The 24,032-nt window shown below is 36.6% G+C and overlaps 1 protein-coding gene across 9 annotated transcripts in view; it reads left to right on the plus strand.

Annotated features, from left to right (window-relative positions):
• The window catches only part of DMD (dystrophin), a 2,185,421-nt gene that overhangs the window by 898,043 nt on the left and 1,263,346 nt on the right, over positions 1-24,032 (plus strand). For all 9 annotated transcript variants that reach the window (XM_078064107.1, XM_078064109.1, XM_078064106.1 and 6 more), the window contains 2 exons: positions 3,552-3,686; positions 4,546-4,695. In XM_078064107.1, the coding sequence (XP_077920233.1) occupies positions 3,552-3,686; positions 4,546-4,695 (285 nt within the window). The remainder of the gene's footprint in view (positions 1-3,551; positions 3,687-4,545; positions 4,696-24,032) is intronic.

A 24,032-nucleotide genomic window follows, 5' to 3' on the forward strand; every position in this document is an offset into this window, starting at 1 on the left:
CTCACTTTCTAGTTCTCCTTTCCTCATATACCCCCTTTGCCCTCCCCATCACACCCCTCTATTTAGGCCACAGCTTGTGAAAACATGTTGCAGAAGTTTTTTTAACATAGAATATAGGGAACCTTTTATTTCTTAAGTATGAACTCTAGTTGCCAATCTCAAGAAAAAGAGATCTTACTGGCAACTTTTAACAGCAGGCTAAAGTTATTTATTATAAAAGTCCTTACAATTGTGTCATCTTTAGATTATAAGTTGTGGATTCTACGTTCATTACCACTACTGACTGCCTCGAATGGCGGTAAATTTTCTCACGTGGTTTGTAATATTTTGTTTTTGAGGTCAATTGTAGTACGAATTGTTTTTACTGGAAATCCTTTCTGCTCTGGGCTGTCAGAGGGTCCTTATAAGTTGTGTTGTGTTGTGGTTTTTTGTTTTTTTTTTTAATGTTCCTACTAGAGTCCTAGAAATGTCACGTTCTACTCTCATGTGTGATATAAACTTAGGTTTCAGTTTCTGGTGGGTGAATCCTTATTTTCCAACTAAAATCCAAAGGATTCTCAGCTTCCTTGCCAATTCCTTTTACTCCAGTGGACGGGGATTTTATAGTTCTGGTTTCCAGGACAGATGGCACCTAAATTTATGCTCTTCCATCTCCCTGGACTGCATGAGACCAGTGCCCCTTTTTTCATCCCAAGTTAGTGTTGAATACCCTAGCTGGTATGTCACATACCCTGTTCTGATATGCCAGTGTTTTGTTTAGCTTGGCCTCCCAACCTCTGCATGCACTTAACTTCCCTCTGTTTCTGCTCCGGGAGGATTTTCATATTTCATAGAGCAACCCGATGAACTTAAATGTTGTCCTTTGTATTTTACCCAGCATTTCAATATCACGAAAGCGGGTGGGGGGATTGCCACATCAGCTCCATTTACCATTTTGGATGGAAGTTTCCTTTTTCAATTGTCATCTCTTTAAAGCCACTGTGAATTCTGTGATTTCCAAGCAGTTTTGAGTCCCAAACTGCTAACCTTAACAGTTATTCTAAGTGGCTTTTAGCTCCAATTCTGGCTGCAAGACTACATTTTATTTTGCAAAGGTGACCTGTAAAGCCAGTACATTCAGCCTCTCCAGCTGTGTCCTTCCGATGCATCGAGGACACAAGAGGCCATCCGTCCTGACGCTTAAATCAGCAAGGTAGTTCATTACCTCAGTCTGCACCAAAGTTAATAAGACACATTACCAATCACATCTCCTTATCTTCAAAGCTCTAGAATACCCTCTGGTACTTAAGGAGATATTTATATTTTCCCACTGGGATCTTTGCCCAGAAGGAAGACAGCCTGTAGTCCAGCAGGAGCTGGAAATGACCCAGATTTAAGATTTCTATCACCTTTTAAAGCAAAATACTTAATTTCACTTTCTGTAATAAACTGTACATAAAATACTAAGCAAGTATTGGTAGGGTGGCAAGACAGGTTGGACTGATACTTTTCATCAATTAGAGAGGGAATGTCCTCTATCATTTGCAAGGGCTATAAGCACAGTGAAAATATGGGAAATCTGACAGAATTTTTGGTTTCTCCTAGAATAAAACTTCCTTCCTTGCCTTTATTTTTGGTGGAGTTGGGGGGGTGGGTAGCAGGTGGTAGTGATTGCACTACTGTATTTATAGGTTTGTCCAGTATTTACAATCTCAAAGCTAATGGAAAATGACCATTTTTGTATTCATATCCTCTACCGCATCTTCCTGCTTTTTTCTCAGTTAGACAAACTCATAATCCAGAAATTTGCCTTTATTTTTCTTTGCTTAAAAATGTTCTATCACACTCATGTGAATACCTAAATAACGTATTGCTCAATTTTGCTTATTTTGAGCATCACAAAATATCATAGCCTATAATATTTAGTTTCTTAGGGCTTGCCCATTCTGCCCAACATTTTTGTGTCTGAGAGTCATCCATGTTGTTCTGTGTGATGAAATTTTCATTTTTACTTCTGTGTTTTCTGTTTAAATGTACTACAGTGTATTTCTACATTCTCCGGTTAGCAGACATAAAAATTTTGGTTATTACCAAAAGTGATGAAATGAACATTCTCTTAACTGCCTTTGTTGTCCACACAAAGCAGTTTCTCTGAGGTTATGTATGCGAAAGTAGAGTTGCTGGATTGTCGGGTATGTGACTATTCACCTGACGGAGAATGACAGATTGTTTTCCAAGATGATCATTCCAGTAGACACACCCACCGGCAATAAATACAAATTTTTGTTAATTTGTATCTTCTCTTACACTTGGAATTGTGAAATTTCTCATTTGTGTCAGTTGGCATGGTATAAATACCACATAATCGTGACTTACATTCCCCTGACTGCTAATGAGGTTGAACATATTTTCATATATTTGTTGGATATGCATATATCTTTTTCTTTGAGATGGTGGTTTAGGTTTTCCTTTCATTTTCTATTGGGATGTCTCTTCTCTTTTAATTGACTTGGGGTCATTCCTTTTTTACTCATCTGTTAGAAATTTTGCAATTGTTTTCTTCAAGTTTGAGGCTGGTTTTCAATTTCTTTATGGTGTCTTTTGATAAATAGAAGAATTTAATTCTACTGTAATCAAATTTATTCAGGTTTCTTTTTTGTTTTGTTTTTGTTTTGTTTTGTTTTTTACGAAATGTCTTATTTAAGATATCCTTTCCCATCCCAAGTTTATAGAATACTCTTCTGTATTTTCTGGTTGCAATCTTAAAGTTTTGCTTTTTTATATATGAGTATGTTTTAGTATTACAGTAATCATTTTTTCAATACGTATCAAAAGCCATTTAAAAGTAGTCCTATCCTTGAAATAGTTATTAGTCATATTCCTCTTAATATACCTCAAGGAAATAATTTGAAATATGGGAAAAAATCTATATTCATGGTGATCCTCACTACAAATTTATTAGCAAACAAAACCAAAAATAGTCTAACTACCCAATAAGTTATGACTGTTAAGAAAACAATAATACAGCCACTTAAATGAAACTTTAGATTTTCATTAAAAATATGTCTTCTTAGTAATACAGAAAAATTATGTAAGGTTTAGTGAAAAGAGCTCTGTAGCTAAATCTGTACTTTAATGTTAGCTATCATATTACTTGCATATGATAAAGTTTAAAGGAGCTCACAGAAAAGTGGGCATGGTTAAGGTTTTGAGATGTTAATTTATATATATATATATATATATATATATATATATATATATATATGCATTTTTGTGTATGCTTTTAGTTTTTATTTTCCAGACTGTGATGTTGATGAGTTTTTTTATTTAAAAAAGTAAATCACTGACTCTTTAATTAATTTTTGTAATAAGATGTTTCCTTAATGATTAGTAATTATAAACATATTAGCTGATCAACATGACTAGTTGCTTTTTTAATTATCTACTGCAAAGGAAAGGTGAACAATATAAAATAAACATATTCCATTTTCACAGCTTTAAAAATGAAAATTCCAAAGCCCCAGAGTCACTTCTATCAAATATTTTATCTGTGATATGAATTTCTTTCTTAGGAAGTTTGGGCGTGCTGGCATGAGTTATTGTCATACTTGGAGAAGGCAAACAAGTGGCTAAATGAAGTAGAATTCAAACTGAAAACCATGGAAAATATTCCTGGGGGAGCTGAGGAAATCTCCGAGGTGCTTGATGTAAGTTGTCACTTAATCGAGATGTGAAGGAAATGTAAAATGTCACTTTAGATAGTATTGAGATTCTAGAGTGTTAAAGCAGGAACCTAAACATCATATATCCAACTTCCTTATTTTCTCAAGAGGACTGTAAAACCTGAAGAACTATCAAAGAACAATGAGACTTGTCTCAGGTGGACTGTAATTTTGGCCTTGTCCTATTCAGAGATGTTAACTGACCAAGCATTCTTTGTGAATCAGCAATGTGATCCATCTTCCAAAAAAAGTTGAAGCACACACAGTGCCAGAACAAAGGGTGTGATGATGCAGTTATCCTATTAAATAATCAGATTGAAGGGCTTCACCCTCATTTTATTGCTTTTCCATCCAAAGATGGCTGCTTCACTGAGAAGCTATGTGTATGGGGGAAAAAGTATGAAGGGCAAAGTGATTTCTTCTAGAGGTTGTACCTTTTTTTTTTTTTTTAAATTGGGGAAAGGAAACTCTGCTGTTGAATTTCTACCTACATGTATTGTTCAGATTCATGTCACTTAGCCATCACTAGCTGTAAGAGAAGTTGAGAAATCGAGTATTTTACCTTTCCAGGTTTAAGAGTAGAGGGCATCAAAGAAGAAGGTGACTGTGGATAATTTTTAAGTGCCCCAGTCCACAACCCTGCCACAAGCTCATGAAGATAGACATGCAGAAACATCATATTTTTTAAGTAACGAGGTCTTTCATGTTTTATTATCCCAATTCAATATTGCTTTAAATTGTTTTAACTTAATGATATGTAAATAAGAAGATACTGAGCATTTTGTGTTAATTCAATATATTTAGAAAAAGAAGGGAAATAGTAATTATTGCAAATGTGTTTCAGTCACTTGAAAATTTGATGCAACATTCAGAGGATAACCCGAATCAGATTCGCATATTGGCACAGACCCTAACAGATGGTGGAGTCATGGATGAACTGATCAATGAGGAACTTGAGACATTTAATTCTCGTTGGAGAGAGCTGCATGAAGAGGTATGACGATAAGAGTGAAAAATCTTTTTAAACTGATTTGCATAAATACCTAACAAATACTTTTAGGTTTCTCAGATAAAAGAAAGAATACTTTAAATATTAGTTCGGCTTCCAGGTTTTAGAAATTGTCATGTGCCAGACATGGGTAAATTATTTACATGTGTCTTCTATCATTTTGTCTTACAAAAACATTATAAAGGGCGGGTTTTAACAGGAAACAGAGACATACCAAATACAGTAATATGCTCAAGTCCACAAGCTGTAAATAGTTAGATTAACTATTCAAAATCAGATCTTATCTGATCACAGGATTCTTGTCCCTACCCAAGATTAACCAATATGTGTAGGTATCCTCATCTCTTTCTCCCTCTTTCCCTTTCTCTACCTTTTTCTTTCTCTCTTTTTAAAAAAATTTATTTATTTATTTGAGAGAGAGAGAACAGGAGAACACAAGTAGGGAGGAGGGGCAGAGGGAGAGGGAGAAGCAGACCCCCCATCCACCCCCAGCTGAGCAGGGAGCTGACTGTGGGGCTTGATCGCAGGACCCTGCGATCATGACCTGAGCCAAAGGCAGAGGCTTAACCGACTGAGCCATCCAGGCACCCCCCACCTTTCTCAACACATGCACACACATGTTACGGTTATATGCAATCTGTTAGTCATATGTGTGATTCTCTTAGTACCCTAGATGTTTATTCCTGCCAAGTAATACTAAAGAGCTTTAATTTATATATAACAGAGGGATGTTCATCTGTAAGAATTATACCATGTGTTTTCTGAATGTTTTCTTTTTTCCTTTTTTTTTCCTTTTTTTTATTTCTGAATGTTTCAATCAAAATTAAGAGAAAAAAACATATTACTCCCAATCAAAGAGTGTTTTGCATATACTCTCCTAAATCAAGAATGGATTACTTGTCAAAAAGAACAAATAGATTATAATGAAGTTTAGTTTCATACCCATTTACTACACGTGTCTGTAACATGTGAGACAGGGTTCAAAGTTTAGGTAGTAAGTAGGAAAATTTCTTCTCCTTCATTACTCATAGACATTGACTAGTTAAGCAAAAATTCACTGATTTCTTAGTGTGTTCAGAACATAAAAACAAATAATATCTTTATAAGATGCAAAAAGTTGTGTTAAAAGTTATTCTAGAGGGGAGGGGGGGTAGGAGGATGGGTTAGCCTGGTGATGGGTATTAAAGAGGGCACATACTGAATGGAGCACTGGGTGTTATATGCAAACAATGAATCATGGAACACTACATCAAAAACTAATGATGTATGGTGATTAACATAACATAATAAAATAAAAATTTTTTTAAAGTTATCACAGAAGATTAGAGAACAAAGAAAAAGGGCACAGATCTGTGTGGGTCAGCACAAGAACACATTTGGGGTAGCTTTTTTAGAGAAAATTCATTGTGAATGACATTGTATTTTTTTTAAGATTTAAAACATTTCTTTTTAAATATTTTATTTATTTGACACAGAGAGAGAGAGCGAGAGAGGGAACACAAGCAGGGGAAGTGGGAGAGGGAGAAGCAGGCTTCCCGCCGAGCAGGGAGCCCGATGCGGGGCTCGATCCCAGGACCTGAGATCATGACCTGAGCCAAAGGCAGACGCTTAATGACTGAGCCACCCAGGCACCCCAGATTTAAAACATTTTTAAAAGTAATCTCTACACCCAGTATGGGGCTCGAACTCACAACCGTGAGGTCAACAGCTGCATGCTCTACTGACTGAGCCAGAGGGCAGCCCTGTGAACATTTTAAAATCAGAATAGGAGATAGCCAAATGCGCGGGTGTAGGAGGGCGATCCCAGACAGGCAGATGTACACATGCAAAGAATTGGAAGCAGGAGGCTGGTTATCAGTGTACATCTGCAAACCATTCGGTTTTGCCTGAGTGTAAGGTACAGGTCAGGGAGTACCTGAAGGTAGACCTGAACAGGTAGGCATCAGCAAGTTTGCTGAGGGAGACAAATGCTTCTCAAACAGCTGGTCTATAACCATGCACTCAGGGAACCACTGAAGGGTTTAGAATGTCAGGGGGAAGGGCTACCTGGGTGCTGCAGTTGGTTGAGCATCTGACTCTTGGTTTTGGCTCAGGTCATGATCTCAGGGTTGTGAGATCGAGCCCCGAGTTGGGCTCGGCACTCAGTGTGGAATCTGCTTGATATTCTCTCTCCCTCTCCCTCTACCCCTCCTGCTCGTGCTCTCTCTCTCTCAGTAAGTAAATAAATATTTTAAAAGAATGTAAGGGGGGAAGGAGAAGAGAGGTGCCACAATCAGATTATATTACCTCTGCAGTGACTGTGGAGAGTAGGTGGTATAAGAGACAGGGAGGCTGCAGGTAGTGAGACCAAGGAAGAAGTGGTATTTTTAGATCAGTTGAAGACAAGGGTGGTGGTGATAGGTACAGTGAAAATGAGAAATCTAGGAGAGCATCTAGGTTTCTGATTCAGGTGACTGCATAGCTGTTATTTTTCATAAACAAGATTGAGAAAATGAGAAAAAAAGCAAGTTTGGAGGTAAAAAATCACATGTCACTTTTTATCTCCATTGATCCTGAAGTGCCTGCTTAAATTTGATACCAACCAAAAGCAATTCCTGAGTCAAGGACTTAGGTGCTATTAGTTAATTTGAGGTATAATACCAAGAAGGACAAGTGAGGGAGTGGGGAGAGTAGGGAATGAAAGCTTGGACGGTTGATAAAGGGTACTTTTATCAGTGAGTTTCCACTGTGAGTGACAGGGCTAGTCCTACTAGGAGCTTTAAAGAAATCATGTACTACACCAGTATCACAGAGCATGCTCAGAATTGTCCCACTGAGCTTATGGAAACTGGAGTGTTTATCCACCAATTTCCCTCCGTTTTTGTTTGAGGATTGCCCTCGGGTGCATAAAATCCTGCCCTTCTGGGCTATCGAGGGCAGTCCAAATAAGAAATGTGGGTGCTTGAGGTGGAAATGTAGCAGTGCTTGCAGAAACTCCACCATAGCTTCAGGTGAACTCAGAGCCATTGAGGTTAAGGGGCTATGTGGTAGGCTATCAACAGGGTCTACTAGAGTACTTAGGGAGTGTCTAGCAAGGATATTCCATAATTCAGGAAAAGAGATAGAGAGCCCTGAAGTTAGTGATCCAGACCAGTTATACCGATGTGGGATTTACCAGGCCACATGCTAGTTAAAACTGTAAAGTTCATGAAATCACCCCAGGTAAGCCAAAAGAAAATGAATCATGGACAGAATTTAGTAATTATACATAAAATCAAGATTTAGACGGGGACACCTGGGTAGCTCAGTCAGTTAAGCATCTGACTTCGGCTCAGGTCATGATCTCAGGGTCCTGGGATTGAGCCCCATGTCATACTCCGTGCTCAGCACAGAGTCTGCTTGTCCCTCTGTCCTCTCTCTCTCTCTCTCTCATAAATAAATAAAATCTTAAAAAAAATCAAGAGTTAGGCAGAGGAAATAGTGTTTCCAAAGGAAATGAGAATGAATGGTCACAGAGGTATGAGGAGACGCAAGTTAAAAGCAGGGTGCTTAGGAGGTAGCAGTGTATAAAGAGAAGTCATGAAAAAAAAAGTCAGTTACAATAAAGAGGCCTCGTAAGATGAAGACAGAATTGGGCAAAAAAGACATCTTATAACATTTACCAGAATGGTTTTGATGGAGTTTCCCTGGGGATAGAGAGAACAATGCTGGGGCATTACAGAAGACAGTAGGGAAGAGGAAGGAGGAAAGCAAAGTTTGCACTATGCTTGTAAGGAGCTTGGTTTTGAAGAGAAAGAATGATCGTAAGAGGGATGGTAGCTAGGAGGGTATGTAGGAAACCTTTTTTTATTTAAGTGGGGAAGAAGTTTGATCATGTTTGTAAATTGGAAAGAAGTGTGGAGTAGGAGAGCCTACCCCCCCTCCAAGATCCCAAAGACGAGTAGGTGACCGTAGGGCAGATGGATGTGGAGGTACCTGCAGGGATCCTCCAAACAGTTCTGAATCCTGCCACTGTCTTTCCTGAGTACTTTAGTCACCCTTTTCCCTTATCACTCTGAAGGACTGGGGATTGGAAAAGGAGATTCCAGACAGTCCCTTGGCTTCTCACTCTTGTTGCACTGTTATTGGCTGTGAGCAAGATTAGTTATTTGTAGATGGCAACTGACTCAAAGTTCATTTAAATTTGGATTCTGTTAGGGAATTGGAGTGTGCTCTTATTTATATTTGACTGTTAGTGTCAGGGTAGAAATTGCAGTTCAAGCAAAAAATCAAAAGTCACATTGTAGAACCAACCTTGACTAAGCTGTGAAAAGGCCCAAATTTTAATCTTTAACAATATGCAGAGTCTATCTATTCTCTCCTTAGAAACAGATCATTCTCTAACCTGACCTTGGCACCAGCCTTATTTATGTAATATTCTTGCAAACCTTTAATAACACAAAAACTACTTACGTTCTTATATTGCGAAGTTCTTTGGTGTGGAACCAGGCATTTTCCCCCAAAATTCAGCTCAAAAACAGACTTTGATTGAAAACCTATTCAGCTATATCTGAATTGAGTTGTTAAAGCATTGACTATAGAATCAGAAAACCTTGGGTTGGAATAGCCCCTTGTATTAGTCATGGTACAGTGACTTGAACAGGGAAGGTTTAATATAAATAAGTATTAACTATTTACTGGGAATTAATTTTTAAGAGAAAGTAGAAGAGAACTCAAGAAGAGTCCCCTAGGGCTGAGTGATAGTACCCAAGGAAGGAACTGACTTGGAAAGCGAGGAGCTTTACCCAAGGCTGGGATTCAGACCTGTTTGGCAAGAGTGTGACTCCAGCCCATGAGATGGCAAAGAAATGGTCTGAGTGGACCCCATCAGGGCTAGTACATAGTGGGCTGAATTTTATGTCAACAGAAACTTGGAGTGGCGTGCTGACAAAATTCATAGGGAAGTAGCCTGTAGGGCATGCTCTTCAATTGCTGGGAACCTGGGTGGTGGGCGTGTTGCACCTGCTAGAAAGCTACCTGTGGCTGGTGCTGTTGAACTGAGGGAAACAGGCTTGGGCACCAGGAAGCTGCCCATGTATTTGCCTCCCCGTGATGAACTTGCCACTGGGGCACCCACAGAGCTTCCAGAAGACACCTGTAGAGGGTGCTGCTGAAATTTATGGGATAGTTGGGAACAGAGGCATTGAGCTCCACCAGGCATACTACAGGTCAACCCGTAGCCACGGGAGCAAGAAAGAATTACAAACGCACTGGAATGGAGAAATCTTTACTTCCCCTGGTGTCACTCCAGTGCCCTCTACTGACAAAGTTTAGCATCAGGTCAGCTCCCAAAGAGAAATATTCGAGTATCACAAGCAGATCACTCTTTAGAGGCAGTAAGTTGATAACTGACACATCCCTCCACAGCTCATTGACTGTGTGACCTTGGGTAATATTTCCAAGCTCCCGCATCCTCATCTATGATATCAGCTCCTGTTTCATAGGGATCTACTGAGCAAAATATAAAATACTATGTGGAAAGGGCTTATTATAGCGCTACAAGCATAGTACGCAGTCAATAAATGATTGGCATTTTATTTTTACTAGGTTGTGTACTATAGTACCTACCCTCAAAGCCGTGTGTATTTTTTTTTTCGTGTTTGTGTGTATGCGTGTGTATCCCTCCAGGGGCAGGGATAAACATATATTCCAATATGAAAAACAATGAAATGTGCACACCTCTATTGTTTAGATAAATGCAGAAGACTGATAAAAGGCCTTTTTTATCATCCCCTAAGTCTTAAACTGGAAGGTCTCCACTTCTATTTCAATAGTCAATTAGGCAGAATGTTACAGTAACCATAAAAAACTTGAATTAAATAAACTTGAAACCACTATCAATCCTGGCTATGCTTATATGAAATATCTAGCCAATAATAACCTGAGAGTAATTTGGCAATGAGAAAAAAAAAAGCACATTTGGTGCTTTAGAGCTCTGATAAAAACCATATATGTTGGAGATAATATCCTTCTCAAATTCCGTGATGCCAGTCTTTAAGGAGCTCGTGTGACTTTAGAGATATGATGTTGAGGTAAAAGCATTGGTAGTAACAGACTTTTCCTGTTTCTCAGGGTCTAAGCTGGGCTCTTTGATCATTTCCTAACTGCTTAGGTAAGAGAGCAACACATAATAAGTTGTTTGCTAAATTAATCATTTGGGGTGTTCCCATTGAATATTTAGTTGAGAAGACTGATGTTTTGATGCAGTGTGGAAGGAGCCTTGGGATAAATTATCTAAGGGGCTGAGGAAATAAAATGATTACAGTAACCGTTTTTAAATTGATTTATTTTCCAAAAAATCTATATTGCATTAGGTTGTTATAGTGAAAAATTCTAACGTTGTTTCAAACCGTAATTTCCTTGATTTTTTTTTTTTTGTTGGCTAAAGAAAAACAGTTTTTCCATTAATAAACAAAGTGTCCCTTCACTTGAAGATGAGCCTTAGCCCATTTTCTTCTCAATTAAATGCATGTGTCAGAGGTTTGTGGGTTTTGTTTTTTATTGCCCACGTAATGTTTCTTATAGCCACAATTACGCAGAGCGAAGGTAACATTCAATTGCCTGTTAAATCAATCAAACAGCCAGATTTTTTATTGCCTATGAATATTTAAAAGAGATATGCCAGATCCCGTCCCTAATTTTGGAGTGTGAGTTTGCATTCAGATATGTAATAAATTCTTTCCATTCCTTGAAAAGCCATCGTTCACTCTTCATAATCATATGGCACTATATTTTCTACTCATAGTAATGATTTTGAAGATGGTGAGCAAACCAGGAAACAGCTCCAAAAATCATACCAAATCGTCTGATTTTTACAACTTATTACAGACTAACCAAGTTACAGAAGATTTGTTAATGATACAGCAAACTCCATAATAATAGTGCTAATGGTCTCATGGTTCCAAAGGCCCAGTCCCTGCTTAAGTGTTCAGCATGCATTTTTTCATTTGTTGTCACAATAGCCCTATGTTTTAAGGTCTTTTATAGCCTGTTTTACAGACATGGAAAAGGTATCAAAAGCCACAGAGACAGTGAGAGGCTATTAAGCATTCAGACCCAAGTCTCCTTGCACTTGGAGCCTGGGCTCATGACCACTTGGCAACACTACCTCCAATCTCAGTGATCTTTTCCTTCTATTAATAATAAAAGCTGCCTGGTAAGGAGTGAATATTGCAATTCACTGGTTTCCCAATTTCTAAGGAATGCTTACAGCAGGAGCTTAAAAGTATTAGGGATGACTAAAAGAAATCACTTTATGAGTCTTAAATATTAAAATCACACATTTATAAGTCCAAAGTCTTCACCAGTTCTCTTGATTAGTGATTATTTCATCCTCCTTGTCAATTATTAACACCCCAGCTTCTGTCCCTTTCAAAGTCATCTGTAAATTCTTTCACCTGACATTAAATAACAGAGTAAAAGTGAAGAGGCAAAATCTGAACTGGTTAATTCTGCTTTAATAGTAACTTTAATGATAGGCAGCTTGAGGGACCAATTAATTGTTCCAGGTAATTATGACTTTGAATTGCTCACCCAGTATCACATCTACCTTAGCACAGATAGACCAGAATGGACAAATATTGATCAAAGAAGAATTGTAGTTCAGGAAAATAAGTGACAGTGTAGCCATCACGAGGTCAAAATTTTATTTGGAAGTCATTTGTCTAATAAAATATATGCTTTATGAGTTTTTCTGTATGTTTACTTCTTAGAAAATATCACCTTATGATAATAGTAATAGTTAATATTTATGGAGTGCATTTTTATGTCATTCCTTGTGCTAAGCAATGATAAACAATATAAAACTTATCCCCACATTAGTTTTATGAGGGAGATTTGATGAGCTTACTTCACAGATGTTGAAATGAAGCTAACTTCCATTTCCATGGATGAGGCAGACTAAGTATTCTAAAATGCCTTCTGCAAAACATCATGATGCTGGGAATTTTCTAATAAATGTACTTTTAAGTGTCCTCTTTTTTTGCTCTTGAAAGGAAGGATGAGTTAGCCTTTACAGGCCATCCCCCCCACACACACACACAAAAAAAAATTGGATGAAACCAAAGCCATAGAAGTAATGCAACTATGAGTACTGACCATTGCATTACCCTAGTGTTAAAAACTAATACTAGCCAGCCATATTCTTGGCAAATTAGGCCAAAATTCTCTTTGTTGGAAGAGAAAGCTGAGTTTCAGGCTCAAGCCAAATTGGGGAGCTGAACAGAGATTCTACATAAACCTGCTTAAAGTTGCTCAATAAATATTAGCTATTACATCTTCCGTGAAATGATAGGTGGGAGTATTCTGTCTTTCTGCAGAAGGTACCAATATAAAAATAGGTCCATTTCTCTTCCCACTGAGTATAAAAGTAATGGTAAAAATAATTATATTCATCTCATCTGAAAAATTACAGCTATAAGCCTGTGCTTATGGGGATCTGTTATGTGAGGGTATATTATCAATAAGGGTCAAAGAATCCCCAAGATAAGAGATTAAGTTAAAGTGGCTCTAGGTTGTTAGCACCCTAACAAAAAGTGGCTCTAGGTTGGTCAGAAGCAAATCCAAATCCTTTACAAAGAAAAATACTCTTAGTATTCTCACAGATTAAATTTAGTGAAATTTCAGCATACAATGAAAATAACCCACAAGCATAAGATAATAAGTCTTCATGAGGCGAAGTCATCCATAGAACACAGAGCTAATTTAGACCACCTCCTCTATAATTTCAGATATTAGAATTACCATATTATTAGTATTATATAAGTAGATATAATATTTAAGATATAAATGATACTGAAAATTAAATGAAACAAAGTTGAGGAAGAAGATCTGAAAAGATCAAAATAAAACTATTAGAATTAAAATTAACATTCTAAAACTTAAAAAGGATATGTTTATTAAACTGTTGAAGAAAAAAATAAGAGGAAATTGAAAGATAATATACAGAATGTAGTACCAAAAACTAAGGAGGTAGAAAATATGAACAGAAAGACAGAATATATTGCGAGTAGATTATGAACGTCTAATTTATGTCTAGTAGGAGATTCTGAAGAAAAGAATAAAATAATGGATATGGAGGAATATGTGAAGGATGTTGAAGAAAAATTTCTGGAGCCAGTGACTAAATGATTTTAACCAGAAGGCACAATGTATGACAGGCAGACTACATAAATAGAAATCTACTCTCAGACTTATTGCATGCAGTGAAACTGCAGAATTCCAAAGACAAAGATAAATTTATATATTATCAACCAGAGAGTGAGACAGATTCCCTATGAAGGAGTGAAACCTAGACTGACATTAGACGTTTTTTACTGAGGTATAATTGGCATATAACATTATATAAGCTTCAGGTATAAAACATAATGATTTGCTCTTGCATACACTGTGAGCAGCACAAGTCTAGATACCATTGTTACCAAAGTTACATTTTTTTCTTGTAATGCAAACTTTTAAGATTTACTCTGTTAGAAACTTTCAAATATGCACTACACTATTATTGACTATAATTAACATGTATGTTACATCCCCATGACTTATTTATTTTATAACTGGAAGTTTGTACCTCTTGACTCCCTTTATGCATTTTCCTCACCCCCAACTCCCCTCCCCTCTGGCAACCACCATTATGTTCTATGTATTTGTTCTCTTTTGTTATATTTCATTTTTTTTGTTTTTTTTGATTTTACATGTAAGTGAAATCATACAGTATTTGTCTTTCTGACTCACTTCACTTAGCATAATATATTCTAGCTCCATCCATGTCGTTGCACATGTCAAGATTTCATTCTTTTTTATGGCTAAGTAGTATTCCATTATATATAGTATATACATACATACACACACACACACACACACACATATATATCACATTTTATATCACATTTCATTGTGAGATATATCGCATTTTCTTTATCCATTCTTCCATCAGTGGACACTGACATTGTTTCCATATCGTGGCTATTGTACATAATGCTGCAATTAACATAAAGGTGCATATATCTTTTGGAATTCATGTTTTCATTTTCTTTGGATAAATACCCAGAAGTGGAAACACTGGATTGTATGGTAGTTCTGTTTTTAATTTTTTGAGGAACCTGCCTTCTGTTTTCAATAGTGGCTGCACCAATTTACTTTCCCACCAATGGTGCATGAGGATTTCCTTACCAACACTTGTTATTTCTTGCTTTTTTGATAATAGCCATTCTGAGATGTATCAGGTGATATCTCATTGTGGTTTTGATTTGCATTCCCTTTTGTTTAGTGATTTTGAACATCTTTTCATGTGACTGTTGACCACTTGTATATCTTCTTTGGAAAAATGTCTATACACATTCTCTGCACCTGATTTACTCAGATTGGGTTTTTGTTTGTTTGTTTTGCTATTTTGTATGAATTCTTTATATGTTTTGGGTAATAACTCTTTATCAGATACATGATTTGCAAATATTTCCCCCCATTTAGTAGGTTGTCTTTTCATTATGTTGTTGATTTGCTTTGCTGTCCAGAAGCTTTTTAGTTTGATGTAGTCCCACTTGTTTATTTTAGCTTTGGGTTTATTTTAGCCTTTGCTTTTGAAGTCAAATCTAAAAAATCATCACCGAGATGTCAAGGAGCTTACCATTTGTTTTCTTCTAGGAGTTTTATGGTTTCGTATCTTGCAATCAAGTCTAAATCATTTTAAGTTAATTTTTCTGTGTGATGTAACATAGAGTCCACTTTCCTCCTCCTCCTCCTCCTCCTCCTCTTTCTTTCTTTCTTTCTTTCTTTCTTTCTTTCTTTCTTTCTCTCTTTCTTTCTTTCTTTCTCACGTTGCTGTCCAGTTTTCACAACAGCATTTGTTGAAGAGAGTGTCTTTCCCCATTGTTCTTTTGCCTCCTTTGTTGTAAGTTAATTGACCATATATGTGTGAGTTTGTTTCTGGGCTCTCTATTCTGTTGCATTGATCTGTATGTCCATTTTTATGCCCAAACCATAGTATTTTGATTACTGTAGTTTTGTAATATAGTGTGAAATCGGAGAATGTGATTTGTTCTTTTTCAGTAGGGCTTTGACTATTTGGGGTCTTTTGTGGTTCCATACAAATTTTAGAATTCTTTGTTCAAGTTCTATGAAAAATGTCACTGGAATTTAGATAGGGCTTTCATTAAGTCTGTAGATTGCTTTGGATAATATGGCCATTTTAAGAATATTAATTCTTCCCATCAATGAGCATGGGATATTTTTCATTTATTTATGTCTTCTTCAATTTCTTTCATCAATGTCTGACAGTTTTCAGAATACAGGTCTTTTACCTCCTTGATTAAATTTATTCCCTAATATTTTGCCTTTATTTGATGCAATTGTAAATGGGATTGTTTTATTCTTTTTTTGATAGCTTGTTATTAGTGTTTGTAGGTATTGATTTTGTATCCTATTTTTTTTGTAGGTATTGATTTTGTAGGTATTGATTTTGTATCCTGAAACTTTACTGAATTCATTTTTTAGTTCTAACAGTTTTTTGGTGGTGTTTCTAGTGTTTTCTATATATAGTATCTTGTAATCTGCAAATAGTGATTTTTTTTTACTTCTTCCTTTCCAACTTGGATGATTTTTATTTCCTGTCCTTGCCTAATTTCTTGAGTCTGGCTAAAATTTCCAATGCTATGTTGAATAAAAGTGACAAGAGTGGAGATCATTGTCTTGTTTCTGATCTTAGAGGAAAAACTTTCAGCTTTTTACCATTGAGTGTGATGTTAGCTGTGGGCTTATGACATATGGCCTTTATTATTATGTTGAGGTCTGTTCCCTCTATACCCACTTTGTTGAGAGTTTCTATTGGGAATCAAAGGTGAATTTTGTCAAACATTTTTTCATTTATTAAGGTGATTGTGTGATTTTTATCCTTCATTTTGTTAATGTGGTATATCACATTGATTGATTGGTGAATTATGTTCCACACTTACATCCCTGGAATAATTCTCAATTGATCATGGTGATGATCTTTTTAATATATTGTTGAATTCAGCTTCCTAATATTTTATTGGAGATTTTTGCATCTATGTTCATCAGGGATATTGTCCTATAATATTGTTGTTGTTTTTTTTTTGTGTGTGTGTATGTGTGTGTGGTACTCTTATTGGGTTTAGTATCAGGGTAAAGCTGGTGTTGTAAAATGTATTTGGAAGCATTCCCTCCTCTTCAATTTTTTGAAAGAGTTTGAGAAGCTTAAGTATTAAATCTTTGAATGTTTGATTTATCAGTGAAGCTGTCTGGTCTTGGACTTCTGTGTCAGGAGGTTTTTGATTACTGACTCCATTTTCTTACTAATAATCAGTCTATTCAGATTTTCTATTTCTTTATGGTTTCAGTATTGGATGACTTTGTGTTTCTAGGAATTTATCCATTCTTCTAGGTTGTCCAGTTTGTTGACATATAATTGTTCATGGTAGGTTTTTATGATTCTTTGTCTTTCTTTGGTGTCTGTTGTAACTTCTCCCCTTTCATTTCTGATTTTACTCATTTGAGCCCTCTCTTTTTTTTTTGGTGAGTCTAGCTAAATGATTGTCAGGTTTTTTTTATATTAAGTAAGACAGCATATAGTACATCAGAAGTTTTTGTTGATTGTCAGTTTTGTTCATTTTTTTAAAGAATCAGATCTTAGGTTCATTGATTTTTTTTTCTTTTGTCTTTTTACTCTCTACTGCATTTGTTTTCAACCTAATCTTTTTTTCTTTTCTCTCATCTAATCTTTATTATTTCCTTCTTTCTGCTAACTTTGGGCTTTGTTCTTCTTTTTCTAGTTCTTGGGATGTGAAGTTAAGTTGTTTATTGAGATATTTCTCGTTTCATGAGGTATGCCTGTATCACTATGAACTTCACTCTTAGAATTGCTATTGGTTTACCACAGATTTGGTATGTTGTTTTTCTATTTTCACTTGTCTCAAGGTATTATTTGATTTCTTCCTTGACCCATTGGTTGTTTAGTACCATATTGTTTAGTTTCCAAACATACTTGTGATTTTTCCAGTTTTCATCTTGTAATTGATGTCTAGTTTCACACTATTGTGATTGGCAAAGATGCTTGATATGATTTCAGTCTTCTTCAATTTATCAATACTTGTTTTGTGGCCTAACAATTTTTCCTAGAGAATGTCCCACGTGCACTTGAGAAGAATATGTTTTCTGCTGCTTTTGGATGGAATACTCTGTATATATCTATTAAATCCCTCTGATCTAATGTGTGGTTTAAGGCTGATGTTTCCTTATTGATTTTCTGTCTGGATGATCTATCCATTGTTGTAAGTAGGGTATTAAAATCTCCTAATATTATTGCATTGCTGTCAATTTCTTTCTTTTAGGTTTGTTAATATTTTCTCTATATAATTAGGTGCTCTTATGTTGCGTGCATAAATATGTACAAATGTCATAGCCTCTTGTTAGACTGACCCCTTTATCATTATGTAATGCCCTTCTTTGTTTCTTTTTACAGTCTTTGTTTTAAAGTCTATTTTGTCTTAGTGTAGCTACATCAGCTTTCTTTTGGTTTTCATTTACATGGAACATCTTTCTCTCTCCCTTTACTTTCCATCTGTGTGTATCCTTAGATCTAAAGTGAGTCTCTTATACATGTAGATGGGTCTTGTTTTGTTTTGTTTCTTTCCATTCAGCTACTCAATATATATAAAAATATATATCTGTGTGTATTTTAAGTTGATAGCAACTTAAGTTTGAACACATTCTAAAATTCTACATTTTTACTTCCCCCCCCATGTTTAATGTTTTTGATGTCACATTTTACATCTTTGTGTTTTGTGTATCCCTTAACTTATTCTTATAGTTATTTTTATTTCTTTTGTCTTTTAACCATTATACTAGCTCTTTAAGTGGCTAATCTACTACCTTTACTACATGTTTACCTTTACCAGTGTGGTAAACATATTAACATATGTAAAAGTTTCCTTGTTACTAATTAGTACCTGTTCTTTTCAATTTAAAGAAATCCTTTTAACGTTTCTTATAAGGCCAGTTTAGGGGTGATGAATTCCTTTGGATTTTGCTTGTCTGAGAAACTCTCTTTCCTTCAATTCTGAATCATAAGCTTGCCAGATAAAGTATTCTTGGCTGGAAGATTTTTTTCTTTCAGAACTTTGAATAAATTGTGCCACCACCTTCTGGGCTACAGTTTCTGCTGAAAAAAAAAAAAATCTGCTTAGGGTCTTATGGGGGTAAACTTGTGCATAACAAGTTGTTTTTCACTTGTTACTTTTAGGATTTTTTCTTAAGTTTAACTTTTGACCTCTTAATTCAGTGTCTTAGTGTGGATCTCTTTGAGTTCATCTAATTTTTAACTCTCTGGGCTTTCTGGATATGGATATCTGTTTCATTTCCCAGGTTAAAGAAGTTTTCCGCCATTATTTCTTCAAATAGGTTTTCTGTGCCTTTATTTCTTTCCTTTCTGAGAGCCCTATAATGAGGATATCATTTCACTTGATGTTGTTCCGTAGTTCCCTTAAGCTATCTTCAGTTTCTAATATATTTTTTAAAATGTTTGCTGCTCCATTTTGGGTGAATTCCATTGTCCTGTATTCTCTTTCACTGATCCTTCCCTCTGTTTCATCTTGTCTGCTGTTGAATCCCTCAAGTGTATTTTCCCTTCAGTTATTGTATTTTTCAGTTCTGTGACTTGTAGTTGGTACTTTCTTATATTTTCTACCTTTATGTTGACGTTATCACTATGTTCATCTGTTCCTCTCCCAAATTTGGTGAGCATTTTTATGACCATTACTTTAAATTCTTTATTAGGCAAATTCCTTATCTTTGTTTTATTAAGGGTTTTTTTTTTTTTTTTTTGAGGTTTTCTTATTCTTTCACTTGGAACATATTCCTCTGTTTCCTCATTTTCCTTGACTCTGTGTTTATTTCTATGTACCAGGCAAAACAGGTACTTCTCCTAGTCTTGAAAGAGTGGCCTTGTATAGGAGATGAAACTTACCTGTCAACCTCTCCCTAGCTTTTGGTTGTCTCTTGAACCTTTGTGATTGTCTAAAGTGCCTAGTTTATTCTTGATAGGTCCTAGTGGTTAAGGTTGTGCCAAAACCTGTGTTCCAAAGGGAGGGATCTCAGTCAGCACCTAGTTTCAGGCTGATTAGAATCCAGACCCTTGGGGCGCCTGGGTGGCTCAGTCAGTTAAGCATCTGCCTTCAGCTCAGGTCATGATCCTGGGGTCCTGGGATTAAGCCCTGCATCGGGCTCCTTGTTCAGGGCTCCTTGCTCAGCGGGGAGCCTGCTTCTCCCTCTGCCTGCCACTCGCCCTGCTTGTACACTCTCTCTCTCTTATTCTCTGACAAATAAATAAATAAAATCTAAAAAAAAGAATCCAGACCCTCAGGCAGAAACTTTTAAAGTATACAAATACAGGGACTCCTGGGTGGCTCAGTTGGTTAAGCATCTGCCTTCAACTCAGGTCATGATCTTGGGGTCCTGGAATTGAGCCCCACATCAGTCTTCCTGCTCAGTGGGGAGTCTGCTTCTCCCTCTTCCTCTGCTCCTCCCCCCTGCTCGCTCGCTCTCTCTCAAATAAATAAATAAAATCTTTTTAAAAAAGTGTACAAGTAAATAAATATAATCCTTTGGTACTGCAGTCACAAACCCTGCTGGCCTCTAGACCAGGCAATCTGGAGGTTTCCCCTGGGCAACAGTTGAAAAATCAGGGCTCTAGACATGTGTCTATGATTCTTTCTGGGAGGTACTGGTGAGCTGTAGTGAGGCTGAAGGAGAGTGCAGAGGTGGTTTCCCCCAGCCTATGTTCCTTCAGAGCATCTCCGTCACATCTAGATTTGTGGCATACCTGAAGCCTGACCCTTAGGCTGAAGCTCCAAGGCAAGTAAGTGGGTCTTTTTCACAGGAAGACTAGGAATGTATTTCTATCTGCTCTCTGTGCAGTGCTCTGGAGGTGGTAGCCTGCCAAGAACTGTCTCTGATTATTACGATCTTGTAGGACCCAGGAACACAGGTTCCACTGGTCATCAGAGCCAGGTGATCAGGGGTGTTCCCATATGGATTGCACATGCCTGCTGACTTTAGTGGAGCAGTGGGAGTGGGAAGGGCTGGGGAACACCCAGTAACTTTAGCAAAGCAGAGGGACAGTATGATACGGGGATGCATCTGCCAGGTTTGGCGGGACAGTGGGAGAGTGCAGGGTCTGTGCACACCCACCACATTAGTAAACAGAGAACAAAAAAAAAAAAATGCTGCCTGTATTCCTGCAGAGTCCCAACAGATCACTGCCCCTCTGGTAGATGATTAGCAAGATTAGCTGGGCCCTGGGGTGAGTGAGGCATCCTGCAAGCCCTTTAAGAGCAGTATCTCAGTTCTCTACAGCCTTTTGGGTCTCCTGGATATAAGCCCATTGGTTTTATTATTATTATTATTATTATTATTATTATTATTATTATTATGTTATGTAAGCCCATTGTTTTTAAAAGCTAGATGTTTTGGAGGCTAATCTGTCGGGTTTAGGTCCCTGGGGTTGGGGTGCCTGATGTGGGGCTAGAATGCCTCATGCCTCAGGAAGAAAATCCAAAATTGTGAGATCCATCCCAATTGTGAGTTGCTGCACCTTGAGTGGTGTTTTTGATAAGACCATATTTCTGTTTCTTCTGCCTGTCTCGATGTGACCCTTTTAATGTTTATTGTAAAGTAGGTGTTCAACTAGTTTTCAGGCCTTTTATAACTGGAGTTATTTTACATGTAGCTGTAGATTATGTGTGTCCATGGGAGGAGATGAGTTTTATATAAAATAATTTTTAAGCTTCATGCTCTCTTTTCTCTCTCTATTCACTCCTTTTGATATTTTATGCAGGGTCATGGCTTTAAATACCCTTTATATGTTAATGATTTTAAAAAATATTATCTCTAGTACAAACCTCTGCCCTAAACTCTAGACCTGTATATCCATCTTACTATTATAGATCTCTACTTAGATATTAATAGGCAACTCAAACTTCACATACTTAGATTTGGGTTCCTATCAAACCTATCCAACACAGTTTTCACCATGTTTATTCTTGCCAACTCATTCTTTAATTTTCTCAGGCCAGAAACCTTAAAGTAATCTTTAGTACTCTTTCTTTACCAACCTTTCTCCTAATAGATTTGAAAGGTAGTCTCAGCAGATCTACATGTGGTCTGGCAGGAAATAAGAGGTATATCAGCCATCCGTATTTTTCTTTGTGAACCAGGTTGTTATTTTACATGCAGTCCACTTTTAGACCTCTTTATACTGGTGGGTACTTAAGAAAAAAAATCAAGTACACTGACCTCTCCCTATGAATAGGTTGTCACCTTAAGAGATATCAAAACTACTCTCTTGATGATTAAAGAGGCTAAATATAAAAAGAAAAAAACTGTCTCTCCATCTGTTTACTGCTGAGGTGTAGGTATATTTTTAGCAAAAAATATTAAGATAATGAGAATAGGTATATATATAAAATAACTGACCAGATTACTTTTAGGAATAAGAGTCTGGATATATCCAATTTGATAAGTATATAAACAAAACTATATTTAAAGATTAAATCATAAGCTACTGAATTTTCTCTAAAATGATAGTTAGCAATCTGAGAATCAGCCAGGTTGTAATATTTAACTTGCCTCTTGTTATACAAAATACTTAAAATAATTTTTACTTCTCTTCTTCTTAAGTTGTCCATAAATTGCAGAACCTAATACTTTATTTTTTTCTTGCAAGTTTTTATTTAAATTCCAGTTAGTTAACATAAGTGTAATATTAGTTTCAGGTGTACAATTAAGTGATTCAGCACTTCCATACATCACCCTGTGCTCTTCACAAGTGCCCTCCTTAATCCCCATCACCCACTTAACACCTTAAAAAGTAGTCTCTACTAGCTGGATTTATTTGTTCAACTGATGTTCAATCCTTCACTTGTTAATTATAGTTGCCTTGTTCAGGTCCTGGAGGGGCAACTGTGAGGTTAAATTGAGGTAAAAGTGGAAATGGTCAGTGGTAGAGTGGAGGCGGTAAATGTATTCTTCGGGATGTAAAAATGGTAACTCTGTGACAGGATGGAGGTGGTAGCTAATACTGTGGTGGCACTCATTTTGCAATTTATAAGTATCAAACTAACACTTTGTACATCTTAAATTTACACAATGTTATGTGCCAATTATATCTCAATAAAGCTGGGGATGAAAGAATTAGCATGTCTTTGAAAGTGAAAAAAAAAATGTTTGGTGAGGGAAATATAAGAGAGAAGGGCCAGTAACTTGAGTAATAGGACAGGCAAGGTACTTTATTGACTTTCAGGACAGTGAAGATTTAAACATGTTTGTAATGTGAGGAAAAATCCAATAGAGATACATATTTAACATGTAAAAGCAAGGTCTTACAGGAAAGGGTATATGAGCAAAAATGGAAAGATGGACTTTGAAAGTGGAAGAGAGTGAATTATGTTAATACGAAGATATTTTGAAGTTAAGAGTAGTAAGGCTGAGAAAGTTTACTCATGAAAGACTCCATACCTCAGAGGAAACTGCATCAAAGGTCGTATAGTGCTGGTGATATGAAGAAGTAGGGATGGGAGAATAGAGAACTGGTACCTCTGAAGAACTAAGAGTGGAAAGCATTTGCAGTACGAGCTCTTCTGTTGTAAAGATCAAACAGAAGTGTTAGCCAATAATATCATAGACAAAGTATTAGCAAAATGGTTTGCAGTGTAAACAGTTATGCAAATTTCTTCCACAGTTTTCTGCAAAATAATAATTTTTTTCACAACTACCCACATACAGACACACAACCTGGGACAATCAAAAGGAAAGGTACTTCTATTTCCATTGTCTTCAGGCAGTGTCACCAGGATGAATCTGATTGGATCCTGAAACAACTCAGAGACTGGTGTTTGTGATCTTATTTTCCAATTATATTCACATTTGAAAGTCATTCATTTGGTCCTCATTTTCCCTCCATTAGTATGTCACTGTGTCCTGGTGCCTCTAATTTGAATTTCATGCTTTTCTTAAATTTATTTCTCTACCTTATCCAATTAGCTTGCATTCTTATTTCAGTATTACAGCTATTGGCCATTTTCCCCAAATTATTATAATTAGGATCAACTGCTTAATTTGTGGGGTCCAGTACGTGAAGAAAATGCAAGGTTCTTGTTCTAAAATTAAGAATTTCACGATAATGACAGCAGGTCATCAAAGCAAGCATGAGACCTTCTAAGCATGGAGACCTTCTAAGCATGATTGCACAGGTCATTGTGACCATGATGCCAGACCTGGTTGTCATTTTATGTGTTTGG

Source organism: Halichoerus grypus, chromosome X, assembly GCF_964656455.1.
Source record: "Halichoerus grypus chromosome X, mHalGry1.hap1.1, whole genome shotgun sequence".
Classification (NCBI taxonomy): Eukaryota; Metazoa; Chordata; class Mammalia; order Carnivora; family Phocidae; genus Halichoerus; species Halichoerus grypus.